Below are 15,462 nucleotides of genomic sequence, written 5' to 3'. Positions count from 1 at the left end.
ATAAAGCAATTCTGAATCATTATTCAGAATGATTCAGAATTGAATCATTCCTAAATGATTACTCAATCATTGCTCAATACTGGCAAGCACAGTCTGGTGTTGTTAAAATTAAAAATACTGTAGTTAGCAGACAGACAGCTTCCAGTGCAGTAAACGAATGAAAAGAAAAAAGAAAACTGCTTTTGGAGTCGGCCTGTCTGTCTGTCTGTCTATCTATTATCTATCTATCTATCTATCTATCTATCTATCTATCTATCTATCTATCTATCATCTATGTATCTATCTATTATCTATCTATCGTCTGTCTGTCGTCTACCTACCTACCTACCTACCTACCTTTCTATCTATCTATCTATCTATCTATCATCTATGTATCTATCTATTATCTATCTATCTATCTATCTATCATCTATGTATCTATCTATTATCTATCTATCGTCTGTCGTCTACCTACCTACCTACCTACCTACCTATCTATCTATCTATCTATCTATCTATCTAATATCTCCGAGTCCTCGGAGAGGGGCGGCATACAAATCTAATGAATTATTATTATTATTATTATTATTATTATTATTATCTCTCTATCATCTATCTATATCTAAAATCTATCTAATATCTATCTATCTCTAATATCTATCTATCTCTAATATCTATCTATCTATCTCTAATATCTATCTATCTATCTATCTATCTATCTATCTATCTATCTATCTATCTATTTATCTATCGAAACATAGAAACATAGAAGACTGATGGCAGAAAACGAACTCATGGTCCATCTAGTCTGCCCTTATACTATTTTCTGTATTTTATCTTAGGATGGATATATGTTTATCCCAGGCATGTTTAAATTCAGTTCCTGTGGATTTACCAACCATGTCTGCTGGAAGTTTGTTCCAAGGATCTACTACTCTTTCAGTAAAATAATATTTTCTCATGTTGCTTTTGATCTTTCCCCCAACTAACTTCAGATTGTGCCCCCTTGTTCTTGTGTTCACTTTCCTATTAAAAACACTTCTCTCCTGAACCTTATTTAACCCTTTAATATATTTAAATATTTCGATCATGTCTCCCCTTTTCCTTCTGTCCTCCAGACTAGACAGATTGAGTTCATGAAGTCTTTCCTGATACGTTTTATGCTTAAGACCTTCCACCATTCTTGGAGCCCATCTTTGGACCCGTTCAATTTTGTCAATATCTTTCTGTAGGTGAGGTCTCCAGAACTGAACACAGGATTCCAAATGTGGTCTCACCAGCGCTCTATATAGCAGGATCACAATCTCCCTCTTCCTGCTTGTTATGAAGTTGTGATTGCTCCAACAATGGAGGTTTTTATGAAGATTTTGGATAACCTTTGTTCTGAAGCCGTGTAGGGTTTCCTGCCTAAGCAGGGGGTTGGACTAGAAGACCTCCAAGGCCCCTTCCAACTCTGTTCTCTTCTATCCATTCATGCTTGAAATAACAGGCATGCCTGTAACCTTACAGTGTGTGACTTGGGGGCTGGCTCTGCCCTCGTGTGCCATTTGTTAGCTTGGCCAGTTGCCATTTATCTATTTAAATCTTCTGGCCGTCGGGGTTAAAACTCCAGAGACCAGAATGGGACACTGCTCTGCCATTGAAGCTTTTATTATTCCACAAGGTAGGGCCTTGACGATATTCATTCATTCATTTATTGGATTTGTATGCCGCCCCTCTCCGGAGACTCGGGGCGGCTAACAGCAACAATAAAACAATGTACAATAGTAATTTGATATTAGAAATGATTAAAAATCCATCAATATAAAAACCAAACATACATACAGACATACCATGCATAGAATTGCAAAGGCCTAGGGGGAAAGAGGATCTCAATTCAAACTGAAACAGAATATTATAAAATATGGGATAAAGTATATGATTGGTAGAATTTTAAAAATGGTATTAACAATTATTTATAATGTAGAATGAAATAGTAAATAGTATTACTAATAACTTTTTTCTTTTTGTTGTTGTTTGTATAAGCATAGAATATTTTAAAATGTAAAGAAATTTAATTAATAAGTTTAATATCAAAAATATAGAGTTAAATTTAACAAGAATGTAACTTACATGTATGACATTTCTGCTTTGATCTGATTATAGTTAGGATTTTTTATATTTTTGTATTAGTTAGACTTCTAAGACAAGAGGAGCAATGGTAGCTCCTTAAATGTTTAGTGTTGTATGTCTTTGTTTTTCCTTTTGAAAATTTAATAATTTTTTTTAAAAAAAAATTAAAATCCATTAATATGAAAACCAAACATACATACAGACATACCATGCCTAGAATTGTAAAGGCCTAGGGGGAAAGAGGATTTCAATTCCCCCATGCCTGGCGGCAGAGGTGGGTTTTAAGTAGCTTACGAAAGGCAAGGAGGGTGGGGGGCAGTTCTAATCTCTGGGGGGAGTTGGTTCCAGAGGGCCGGGGCCGCCACAGAGAAGGCTCTTACCCTGGGTCCCGCCAGGCGACATTGTTTAGTTGACGGGACTTGGAGAAGGCCAACTCTGTGGGACCTAACTGGTCGCTGGGATTCGTGCGGCAGAAGGCGGTCTAGGAGATATTCTGGTCCGGTGCCATGAAGGGCTTTATAGGTCATAACCAACACTTTGAATTGTGACCGGAAACTGATTGGCAACTAATGCAGACTGCGGAGTGTTGGTGTAACATGGGCATATTTGGGAAAGCCCATGATTGCTCTCGCAGCTGCATTCTGCACTATCTGAAGTTTCCGAACATTCATGATGATATCACTGGACCTTAGACTTAGAAGAGAAGGTCTTGACATTTTCTTGCTCATCTCCTTTCTCGGTTTCCCAGTTAGGATTTATTTATTTATAACTTACCAGGAAAGACTTCATGAACTCAATCTGTACAGTCTGGAGGAAAGGGGGGAAGTGATTGAAACATTTCAATAAAGGGTTAAAGAAGGTTCAGGAGGGAAGTGTTTTTAATAGGAAAGTGAACCCAAGAACAAGGGGGCACAATATGAGGTGAGTTGAGGGAAAGATCAGAAGCTATGTGAGACAATTTGATTTTACTGAAAGATTAGCAGATGCTTGGAACAAACTTCCAGCAGATGTGGTTGGCGAATCCGCAGTAACTGAATTGAAACATGCCTGGGATAAACATAGATCCATACTAAGATAAAATACAATATAAGGGCAGACTAGATGGACCCTGAGTATGTATATAACCATATATAACCAATCAAAACTATTTAAAAATCCCAAATAAGTAATTAACATACAACGATTAAAACCCTGATTTAACTTGGCTCTGGATTTTGTTACAGCAAACCACCTTCCAGAATCAGGCGGCCCCAAGTACAGTAAAACATTTTGTCTGACTCCGGATTCGGCAGCTTGTCTCGAGTGGACACAACGGATGGCAAGGTGGTCTTGGCATCTTCTCCACTTTGATTTACTCAGCATGTGTGCATGGGTTTGGCCCAGAGCTTGCTTGATAATGTGATGACCAGGTTGTGAAATTGGCTCCCAGGCTCTTAAACCTTCCAGCATGTTTGATTGCCCAGAATTCAACTCAGAAGCTGCTGTTGTTTGATTTTCATCGTATTTTTTGGACTATGAGATGCACCGGTGTATAAGAGGCATCAAGATTTCAAAGAAACACAGTGGTACCTCTACTTACGGACTTAATTCGTTCCGTGAACAGGTTCTTAAGTAGAAACGTTTGTAAGAAGAAGCAATTTTTCCCATAGGAATCAATGTAAAAGCAAATAATATGTGTGATTGGGGAAACCACAGGGAGGGTGGAGCCCCTGTTTCCTCCCAGGAGATTGCTAGAGAGGCCCCACGGAGGCTTCTCCCCACCTTTTCTGGCACTGTTTCCTCCCAGAAGATTCCTAGAGAGGCCTCATGGAGGCTTCTCCCTGCCTTTTCCGGTAATGGTTTCGGAGGCTCGGATTTGTAAGTGGAAAATGGTTCTTGAGAATTGGCAAACATCTTGAACACCTGGTTTTTATCTAGAAAAGTTTGTAAGGTGAGGTGTTCTTAGGTAGAGATACACTGTATTTTATTTCCTAAACACTCTTTATATGGGCAGCTTTGTTTAACGACTGGCATCCCAGTTGCATAGACAAAAAAAGCTAAGGGAGTTTTGCACACAAAATCGATTAGTAACAATTACTACTCATAAACTGGCTTAGTAGTGTTCACACACAAACAAATCTTAAATGTGGGTTTGAACAAATCGCTCGTATGTTTTCTCTGATCCATAGCCGGGACAGAACACTGGCTGGGGAGTTCCGCGAGTTGAAGTCCATCCATCTTGAAAGTTGACAAGGGTGGGAATCCCTGATTTCAAAGGCTTAGCAATCCATCTAATTCAACCTGCCTTTTCATTCCTTCCTTGGCTCTCCAGGAAAAACCAAAAGCTCATGGATTTCACCACTGGAATCCTCCTTCCGCTGCTTTTCGGCGGCGCAGGGATCTTCACTATCTTACGACTCGTCAGAAGAAGGCGGGCCAGGGCCTATCTGAAGGACGCGGTTGTGGTGATCACCGGAGCCACTTCCGGACTGGGGAAAGGTAAGGGGGGCTTTTCTCCTGAAATTTGATCTGGCAAAGAAGGAGGACATACAGTGGTACCTCTACTTATGAACTTAATTCGTTCTGTGACCAGGTTCTTAAGTAGAAACGTTTGTAAGAAGAAGCAATTTTTCCCATAGGAGTCAGTGTAAAAGCAAATAAGGCGCGCGATTGGGGAAACCACAGGGAGGGTGGAGGCCCTGTTTCCTCGCAGGAGATTCGTAGAGAGGCCCCACGGAGGCTTCTCCCCGCCTTTTACAGTCCTGTTTCCTCCCAGGAGATTCGTAGAGAGTCCCCACGGAGGCTTCTCCCTGCCTTTTACAGTCCTGTTTCCTCCCAGGAGATTCGTAGAGAGGCCCCAAGGAGGCTTCTCCCCGCCTTTTACAGTCCTGTTTCCTCCCAGGAGATTCGTAGAGAGGCCCCACGGAGGCTTCTCCCTGCCTTTTACAGTCCTGTTTCCTCCCAGGAGATTCGTAGAGAGGCCCCACGGAGGCTTCTCCCCACCTTTTACAGTCCTGTTTCCTCCCAGGAGATTCGTAGAGAGGCCCCACGAAGGCTTCTCCCCGCCTTTTACAGTCCTGTTTCCTCCCAGGAGATTCGTAGAGAGGCCCCACGGAGGCTTCTCCCCGCCTTTTACAGTCCTGTTTCCTCCCAGGAGATTCGTAGAGAGGCCCCACGGAGGCTTCTTCCCGCCTTTTACAGTCCTGTTTCCTCCCAGGAGATTCGTAGAGAGGCCCCACGGAGGCTTCTCCCTGCCTTTTACAGTCCTGTTTCCTCCCAGGAGATTTGTTGATAGGCCCCACGGAGGCTTCTCCCCGCCTTTTTCCAGTCCTGTTTCCTCCCAGGAGATTCCTAGAGAGGCCCCACGGAGGCTTCTCCCTGCCTTTTTCCAGTTACACTTTCGGAGGCTCGGGTTTGTAAGTGGAAACTGGTTCTTGAGAAGAGGCAAAAAAATCTTGAACACCCGGTTCTTATCTAGAAAAGTTCGTAAGTAGAGGCGTTTTTAGGTAGAGGTACCACTGTACCTCCTGCTTTTCCCTAGTTACAGCTGACTAAACATGTGTTTGGCTCGTTTCTAGCTTAGCAAGTCAAGTCAACCCAGCCATTGGTGGCTGAACTAACAAACCAGAGAGCAGACTATGGCTTAGCACAGGATGAGATGAGAGTCAAGAATCCAAAATAATTGTGAAAGAGGTGGAGAGGGGGGAGAATGTTTTGCCTTTTTTATTTGTAGAGGGGAACTTGATTTTTTTTTTAAAAAAAATTGCAAACAAACTTCTTTTCAACACTTAGCATTAGCAGTCATCCTTTCTTTAAAAAAAATATGCTGATTTTTTTTCTCTTGGAGACCAATGCAAAAATTAGGTCACTATTTCCCCAGGATATTTACCTTCTTAAACACCTACCTAAGCATGGCAATATACACTCTTTTGCCTTCATAAAATAACCTGTTTATTTTTGTCAAGAAAAAAGAAGTGCTATCGCTCCAGCTAGCAGGCCTGAACTGCATCAATTAAAAACATGGTTGAGGGAGAGAGCAGGCTGGCTACAGTGGGATTCATCCAGAATGGCCAATAGAAAAAGCTTGCAAAAGTACGGTAATTTGGTAGTCCTCAGTTTGCGACCGCAATTGAGCCTCCAAATTTCTGTTGAAAACCGGTCGTAAGTCACTTTTCTTCAGTGCTGTTCTAACTTTCAACCGTCACTAAACAAACTATTGTAAGTCAAGGACTTCCTATCATCCACCACCTCTAAAGCAGCGGGAATGGAGATTTTTGCAGTATCCTTCCCCAGCAGTGGGGAGGAAATCGGATTTTGCAGTATCCTTCCCCAGAAGTGGGGAAGGAATGGAGATTTTTGCAGTATCCTTCCCCTGCAGTGGGAGGAATCAAGATTTGCAGTATCCTTCCCCTGGAGTGGGGAAGGAATGGAGATTTTGCAGTATCCTTCCCCGTGGAGAAGGAATGGAGATTTTGTAATATCCTTCCCCTGGAGTGGGGAAGGAATGGAGATTTTGCAGTATCCTTCCCCTGGAGTGGGGAAGGAATGGAGATTTTGCAGTATCCTTCCCCTGGAGTGGGAAGGAATGGAGATTTTGCAGTATCCTTCCCCTGGAGTGGAGAAGGAATGGAGATTTTGTAATATCCTTCCCCTGGAGTGGGGAAGGAATGGAAATTTTGCAGTATCCTTCCCCTGGAGTGGGGAAGGAATGGAGATTTTGCAGTATCCTTCCCCTGGAGTGGGGAAGGAATGGAGATTTTGCAGTATCCTTCCCCTGCCACACCCACCAAGCCACGCTCACGGAACGGTAGTTAAAACATTTGGATTTCACCACCGCTCTTTAGGGCATCCGGTTGGATGGGCATCCCAGGCTTACAATCAAACAGGCACTCTCTCTCCCTCCCTGTTTTCTTCCTGGCCAGAATGCGCCAAAGCTTTCCACGCTGCGGGATCCCAACTGGTGCTGTGTGGCCGAAGTCGAGAGAGGCTTCAGGATGTTCTCCAGGAGTTATCGACTGGCGCTGAGCCCTTCAAAAACGTGAGTAGTGGCGGAGGAGGCAAGAGGCAAGTTGGGGAATTGATATTGTTTCTTTATTATCCACAGGATACAAAGATATAACAATGTTGATATACATGATACTACTGAGAGAGAAACATTAGGACAGGGGACGGAAGGCACGCTGGTGCACTTATGCACGCCCCTTACTGACCTCTTAGGAATCAGGAGAGGTCAACAGTGGATAGCCTAAGGGTAAAGGTTTGGGGGTTAGGTGATGATACTACAGAGTCTGGTAGTGAGCTCCATGCATCAACTACTGGGTTATTAAAGTCGTATTTCCTGCAGTCCAGTTTGGAGCGGTTTAACCGCCCCCTCCCCCATTTTCACAGGGCCACAAACATCACACTGTGGTTTTTGATCTCTCGGATATCAAGCGGTAGTGAGCGCCGCAAAGGAGATTTTGAACTGCGTGGATCATGTCGATATTTTAATCAACAACGCTGGATCAGCTACCGGGCTCCATAACGGAGACCGCGATAGAGGTGGACCGGAGAGTGATGGAAACCAATTATTTTGGCCCGGTGGCTTTGACGAAAGGTAAGGCTCAGGATGTTGATTTTCCATTTCCAAGTTGAGAAAGGACGATAAATAAATAAATAAGATCCGAGCAGTGTATCAAATCATGAATTAAATTTAAAAAAAATGGGAAGAATAGGAGAGAGACAAAATGCAGGTTACCCTGGTGGGATTTGAAAATGCCAAATTGCAGGCAGCCGGCAGTCAGAAGTAGCCTGCAGTACTGCACTCTGACCACTGTGTGGCCACCACAGCTCATATTTATACAGTTATACCTTGTCTTACAAACTTAATTGGTTCCAGGACGAGGTTCTTAAGGTGAAACGTTTGTAAGGCAAAACAATGTTTCCCATAGGAAGGAATGGAAAAGCAATTAATGCGTGAAGCCCCAAATTCACCTTTTGCCAGCCGAAGCGCCTGTTTTTGCGCTGCTGGGATTCCCCTGAGGCTCCCTCCATGGGAAACCTCCGGACTTCTGTGTTTTTGCAATGCTGCAGGGAATCCCAGTAGGGGAATCCCAGCATTGCAAAAACGAGTGCATCGCTGGCAATAGAAGTCCGGAGGTGGGGTTTCCCAACGAAGGGAGCCTCAGTGAAATCGCAGCATTGCAAAAACACTGAAGTCCTCGAAACCCTACATCCGGACCTCTGTGTTTTTGCAATGCTGTGATTTCACTGAGGCTCCCCTCGCTGGGAAACCCCACCTCTGGACTTCCGTTGCCAGTGAAGCACCTGTTTTTGCGCTGCTGGGATTTCCCTGCTGGGATTCCCCTGCAGCATCACAAAAACATGAAGTCCGGAGGTGGGGTTTCCCATGGAGGGGAGCCTCAGGGGAATCCCAGCAGCGCAATAACGGGTGTTTCACTGGCAATGTAAGTCCGGAGGAGGGGCATCCCAGTGGTGGCGGTGGGTTTGTAAGGTGAAAATAGTTTGTAAGAAGAGACAAAAAAGTCTTAAACCCCAGGTTTGTATCTCAAACAGTTTGTATGACGAGGTACCACTGTATTTGCATTTATGTATTTAGGACGGTCGATCGCATGATCCCAAACTTGGGACTGTTCCAGTGGGCTTTCGACTGGCAAAGCCGGTTGCAGCCAACCTTGCTTAGGGACCATACGTCTCACTTAGCAACCGTGTGCAAAACGGGGTCCAAACCAGGCAACCGAATGGCTGCCTCGCTCAGCAATGGAAACGTCGCTCCCGATGCTCGTCGTAAGTCGAGGACTACCTACGGTTATTATTGAAGGCCTTAATTTTTTCTTTCCTCACACATCCTAGCGCTCCTGCCTGCCATGATCCAGAGGAGGAAAGGGCACATCGTAGCCATCAGCAGCCTGCAAGGCAAAATCAGCATTCCTTTCCGTTCAGCGTGTAAGTCCTTTGTTGTGGCTAGTGTCGTTTTCAAAGGTCATTTTTCCCCTGTGCGGTTCTGTGTTTAATCCTGCGTCGATTTAATCCTTCAGGGCTGGGCAACTACTGTATTTTTTGTAGTATTTATTTATTTTATTTATTTATTGGATTTGTATGCTGCCCCTCTCCGTAGACTCAGGGCGGCTAACAACAGTAATAGATTAGATTTAGATTAGATTTATTGGATTTATATGCCGCCCCTCTCCGCAAATTCGGGGCGGCTCACAACAATAGTAAAAACAGTACATAATAACAAATCCAATGCCCACCAATCCAATTACAATTTTAAGTTAAAAAATTCATAAAACACTCCCAATATATATAAAAACAAGCACACAGTCAAACGGCAAAACAACATGGGCAAGGGGGAGATGTTTTAGTTCCCCCATGCCTGACGGCAGAGGTGGGTTTTAAGGAGTTTACAAAAGGCAGAGAGGGTGGGGGCAATCCTAATCTCAGGGGGGAGCTGGTTCAAGGGTCGGAGCCACCACAGAGAAGGCACTTCCCCTGGGTCCCACCAGACGATATTGTTTAGTCGACGGGACCCGAAGAAGGCCGACTCTGTGGGACCTAACTGGTCGCTGGGATTCATGCGGCAGAAGGCGGTCCCAAAGATATTCTAATAAAAAACAGCATGTAAATCCAATACTAGAATAAGTAAAAAAACCTTATTGTAAAACACACATCCATCCAAACAAACATACCATGCATAAATTGTAAAGGCCTAGGGGGAAAGAATATCTCAGTTTCCCCCTCTGTATGAGACAAACCTTAGTTTTTGGGGAGGAAGATAGAGCAAAGAATCTGCTTACCAGGTATTCATCTGGCTAGCGTCCTTAGCCTGGTCAGTTTCAGCACATTATTTTATCCCCCAGTTAAGGACTTAATTTTTAAAAAAATTCGGAGAGAGTAACAATGAAAGAGCTTACAAGTCAGTAAGAGCTGGGAACATCGTTAGCACTTGGAAAGAAACATTTGGAGAAAGTAGAGCAATGGAAAAAACCCTGCAAAGACTTAGGGCTTGGAAAACATTCTTTCCAGAGAGCAACAATGAACGAGACGGCAAGGTTAGAGCTGGGAAGATCGCTAGCAGCTAGTTAGGGCTGGGGGAAAAAAAGCCAATCAGAAATTGGAAATAAAATGTAAGCAGTAGCCTTTGGACTCTTCAGAATCAGCCTCTTGCCCCCAACAGTCTGGGTCCACTTCTCAAAACCCACCTCTGTCGTCAGGCATGGGGGAATTGAGATATCCCCTCCCACCAGGTCTATATGATTTATGCATGGTATGTTTGGGTGTATGTTTTGTTTTTTAATAAGAGGTTTTTAGATACTTAAGTATTAGATTTGTCATACATTGTTTTACTATTGTTGTGAGCTGCCACGAGTCTGCGGTGAGGGGCGGCATACAAATCTAATGAATGAATAAATGAACGAATGAACAAATGGAAGGAAGGAAGGAATGAAGAATGAATGAATGAATGAAATGAATGAACGAATGAACAAATGAAAGGAATGAATGAATGAATGAATGAAAGGAATGAATGAATGAATGAATGAATGAATAAATAAATAAATAAATAAATTTGACCCACCTCGGAAGGATGGAAAGCTGAATTGATGTTCAGCCGGTGGCGAGATTTGAACTGCTGAACTACATCTAGCAGTGATGCACTCTAACCACTACACCATACTGACCATTGATCAGAATTAAATCCAGCCTATCGGTTTGGCCCTTTTGCAGCAGTCCCCGTTTCTCACGTGGCCCCCTTAGAAAAAAATTAATTGCCCACCCGCGGTTCTAGGCACTGGTAGGTTGATGATCTACCTATCTCCTCCCCCCCCTCTTCAGACGCGGCCTCCAAGCACGCAACGCAAGCCTTTTTCGACTGTTTGCGCGCCGAAGTGGAGCGATTCAACATTGACGTGACGGTGGTCAGCCCCGGCTACATCCAGACCAACCTTTCGCTCAACGCCGTCACGGCCGACGGATCCCAGTATGGAGGTGAGGACCGGTTCTCCTCTGCAGGGTGGCAACTGCCTGCCAATCGTGGAGGCGGTTTTGTGTATTCATTTATCCAGGCCCCTCGAGGTCAAGCGTGGCATCGGGAGATTGTGATCCCCTTATATAGAGCGCTGGTGAGACCACATTTGGAGTACTGTGTCCAGTTCTGGAGACCTCACCTACAAAAAGATATTGACAAAATTGAACGGGTGCAAAGACGGGCTACAAGAATGGTGGAAGGTCTTAAGCATAAAACGCATCAGGAAAGACTTAATGAACTCAATCTGTCTAGTCTGGAGGACAGAAGGAAAAGGGGGGACATGATCGAAACATTTAAATATGTTAAAGGGTTAAATAAGGTCCAGGAGGGAAGTGTTTTTAATAGGAAAGTGAACACAAGAACAAGGGGACATAATCTGAAGTTAGTTGGGGGAAAGATCAAAAGCAACGTGACAAAATATTATTTTACTGAAAGAGTAGTAGATCCTTGGAACAAACTTCCAGCAGACGTGGTTGTTGGTAAATCCACAGTAACTGAATTTAAACATGCCTGGGATAAACATATATTCATTGTAAGATAGAATACAGGAAATAGTAGAAGGGCAGACTAGATGGACCAGGAGGTCTTTTTCTGCCGTCAGTCTTGCCCCCTTGTTCTTGGGTTCATTTTCCTATTAAAAATACTTCCCTCCTGAACTTTATTTAACTCTTTAACATATTTAAATGTTTCGATCATGTCCCCCCTTTTCCTTCTGTCCTCCACACTATACAAATGGAGTTCATGAAGTCTTTCCTGATGCGTTTTATGCTTAAGACCTTCCACCATTCTTGTAGCCCGTCTATGGACCCGTTCAATTTTGTCAATATCTTTTTGTAGGTGAGGTCTCCAGAACTGAACACAGTATTATTCCAAATGTGGTCTCACCAGCGCTCTATATAAGGGGATCACAATCTCCCTCTTCCTTCTTTTATACCTCTATCTATGCAGTCAAGCATCCTACTTAACAAAATTGCACCCTCACTTTCTCTACGATGCAGTGATGGACCAGACCACCCGCGAAGGCAAGGTAGCCGCGGAGGTGGCCCGGCTGGTCCTCGACGCCGTGGGGGAGAAGAGGAAGGATGTTTTGGTGGCGACTGGTTTTGTGCCTGGTTTGGCGGTGTATCTCCGCCCGCTCTGCTCCACCCTCTTCTTCAGCCTCATGGCCAGGAGAGCTCGGAAGGAGATGAAAGACAAAGCATCCTAGCCCAACTACGACCCCCATAGTTCTCGCCACGTCAAAAGTGTGGAGCGAAGCTGCTAGGTATCGTATGTGACATCGGTGGAGACCTGCGGGAACCGAACATTTTGTCCTTTGCTACACTAAGAGGTGGATTTTTTTGCTCTGGTGACAAGAAGCATCGCGCATGAAAAGTACACTGCTCAAAAAAACAAAGGAACACTCAAATAACACATCCTAGATCTGAATGAATGAAATAATTCTCATCGAATACTTTGTTCCCTACAAAGTTGAATGGGCACAACAGCATCGGAAATTGATTGTCAATCAGTGTTGCTTCCCAAGTGGACAGTTTGATTTCACAGAAGTTTGATTTACTTGGAGTTATGTTGTGTTGTTTAAGTGTACCCTTTATTTTATTTCGATCAGTGTATATAACGCTTAGCCGATTCACTTGATTTTTAAAAAATCTGTTTTGGCTTATACTGATCAAACAAACCCACTGTAAACCCTTACACCCTCTGCGTATCATTTATGAATCATATCGGTTTATATGAAACATCCCTTTCTCTTTTATACATCTTGACACCCGACTGCAAATTGCAGAGGCAGAAATTGTAGATAAACCAAGAAAGTCTTGGTGGTGCTTATACATTCAGTGGAATTGCAAGTTGTTTGGGAAAAGAGATAACAACTTGGTTTGTGGTACTTTTGTGTGTCTGCTATCACATTGTTTCTATGTGGGGCACTATCCCTGGATTAATATTTCAGTTTCCTTTCTTTTCTTCACTGATATAGTATAGTATTGTAAAGAAATGCTGGGCTGATTTTATGGGGTTTTATACTGTACTGGTTTAAGGGGGTCTTACATTTTATATTTAGGGGTATTTATATCATTCTATTTGGTTATAAACCACCAAGAGTCCTCCAGGAGTGCGATGACATATAAATCCAAATAATAAATGAATAAATAAATACATTTAGGGCAGTGTTTCCCAACCTTGGCAACTTGAAGATATCTGGACTTCAACTCCCAGAATTCCCCAGCCAGCATTTGCTGGCTGGGGAATTCTGGGAATTGAAGTCCAAATATCTTCAAGTTGCCAAGGTTGGGAAACACTGATTTAGGGAACGGAAGATGCTTGGTAGAGGTGCTTCCTGCTTGGTGGATCTTCAGAAGACAATGTGCATTGTATTTTGAGTTCTTCCTTTCTACATCTGTCTTTTCAAGCTTACATTTTTGCTTGTTTTGCAAACGGGAGAGGGGAAAAAAATATTAGTTGTTTCCCTGAAAATTAAAAAATTACATTAAAACTATTAAAATAAAAAAAGACCCTTGTGACAATCATTTTGTAACTCATGATTCTCGACAACTGTATATTTTCTTTTATGCTCACTGAGAGCATCTGCACCAAAAACAAATTCCTCGTGTGTCCAATCACACTTCACAACTGTTTTAGGAAGTTTTATGCTATATACGGCTCAAAAAAATAAATAAAAGGAACACTCAAAGAACACATCCTAGATCTGAATGAATGAAATATTTTCATTGAATAATTTGTTCTGTACAAAGTTAAACGTGCACAACAGCATCTGAAATGGATTGTCCATCAGTGTTGCTTCCTAAGTGGACAGTTTAATTTCACAGAAGTTTGACTTGTAGTTATATTGCATTGTTTAAGTGTTCTCTTTTATTTACAGTTTTGATTTCACAGAAATTTGATTGACTTGGAGTTATATTGCATTGTTTAAGGGCTCTTTTATTTTTTTGAGCAGTGTATTCTACTTGTATTTGGCTGTGAGCTGCGCAGAATCCTTCGGGAATTGGGCAGCGCATAAGTCCGAATAAATAAATAAATAAATAAAACCTGGAAGGGGATCAATTCCCAGTTCTAGATTCCCAAAAGCTAAAAATAGCATCCATGCTTGGCTTTTGCCCTAGTGGGAAGCCCTTTCCAGGGTCCTTTACCGAACAGTAGTTAGAGAGATACCTTATAATTTAAATCTCACTTGACAGGCAGGATAAGATCCTTGGGAGATTTAAAAATATAGGTTTTTTCACCCTGGGTCATTCTTTGTCAAGCGGACCAAGTGCCCACTTGACTGATTTTTGCAGCCTTATTTGAAAAGAAACCATCACAAAAACAACATATATGATAGAAAAAACCCATGCTCTTTCTAATAAAACTGAAAATGATTGAAGGTGAGAAAACAGAGCTCTGCTTCCTCACCTTCAATCATCTTCATTAGAAAGCATGTTTTTTCCTATCGCTGTTTTCTCACCTTCGATCATCTTCATGTTTATTTCATTAGAAAGAGGACATTTTTTCCTATCATATACAGTGGTAGCTCTAAGAATGCCTCTACTTACGAACTGTTTAAGATAAGAACCAGGTGTTCAAGAATTTTTTGTCTCTTCTCAAGAACCATTTTCCACTTACAAACCTGAGCCTCCGAAACTGTACCAAAAAAGGCCCCAAGGAGGCTTCTCCCCCACCTTTTCTGGCCCTGTTTCCTCCCAGGAGATTCCTAGAGATGCCTCACGGGGGCTTCTCCCTGCCATTTCTGGCCCTGTTTCCTTCCAGATTCCTAGAGAGGCCCCGCGGAGGCTTCTCCCTGCCTTTTCTGGCCCTGTTTCCTCCCAGGAGATTCCTAGAGAGGCCCCACGGAGGCTTCTCCCTGCCTTTTCTGGTCCTGTTTCCTCCCAGGAGATTCCTAGAGGCCCCACGGAGGCTTCTCGCCTTTTCTGGCCCCGTTTCCTCCCAGGAGATTCCTAGAGGCCCCACAGAGGCTTCTCCATGCCTTTTCCAGTTACAGTTTCAAAGGCTCGGGTTTGTAAGTGGAAAAAGGTTCTTGAGAAGAGGCAAAAAAAAGTCTGTTTATATGTTTAAAAAATTAATAAAAATGTTGAATTAAAAAAGAGATGCACGCACTTCTCAATTTCTTTACACTGTCACGAACAAGATTTCGCCGATGTTTCCGCAAAGAAAAACCGCCAAAAATCGGCGAAATCTCACACACAAGGGCATCCGAGCGTGAGATTTTATTTGCTCCGCACGCACAGAAGCCAAATCTTACGTGGGCACACGTGTCAGGGGCACCGAGATGAGTACACATTTCAATTTCCACCACCGGAACCCCGATCTCAACCATACCGGCTGCAACCCATTCCTGGCTTCATCTGGTC

At 43.1% G+C, this 15,462-nt stretch overlaps 1 protein-coding gene across 1 annotated transcript; it reads left to right on the top strand.

The window, feature by feature from the left end:
- Positions 1 to 1,599: 1,599 nt before the first annotated feature.
- LOC139155567 (dehydrogenase/reductase SDR family member 7B-like) lies at positions 1,600 to 13,293 on the top strand. The gene is given in 10 exon segments (XM_070730752.1): positions 1,600 to 1,642; positions 3,315 to 3,414; positions 4,403 to 4,569; positions 6,993 to 7,108; positions 7,459 to 7,495; positions 7,498 to 7,573; positions 7,575 to 7,666; positions 8,923 to 9,015; positions 10,903 to 11,055; positions 12,094 to 13,293. Coding segments are annotated over 10 exon segments (1,086 nt in total). The 3' UTR covers positions 12,303 to 13,293.
- Positions 13,294 to 15,462: the final 2,169 nt, after the last annotated feature.

This window comes from Erythrolamprus reginae, unplaced genomic scaffold (genome assembly GCF_031021105.1).
Source record: "Erythrolamprus reginae isolate rEryReg1 unplaced genomic scaffold, rEryReg1.hap1 H_3, whole genome shotgun sequence".
In the NCBI taxonomy this organism is placed as follows: domain Eukaryota; kingdom Metazoa; phylum Chordata; class Lepidosauria; order Squamata; family Dipsadidae; genus Erythrolamprus; species Erythrolamprus reginae.
The sequence above is the reverse complement of the archived record's forward strand: the minus strand, read 5'-3'. Positions and strand labels throughout refer to the sequence as shown.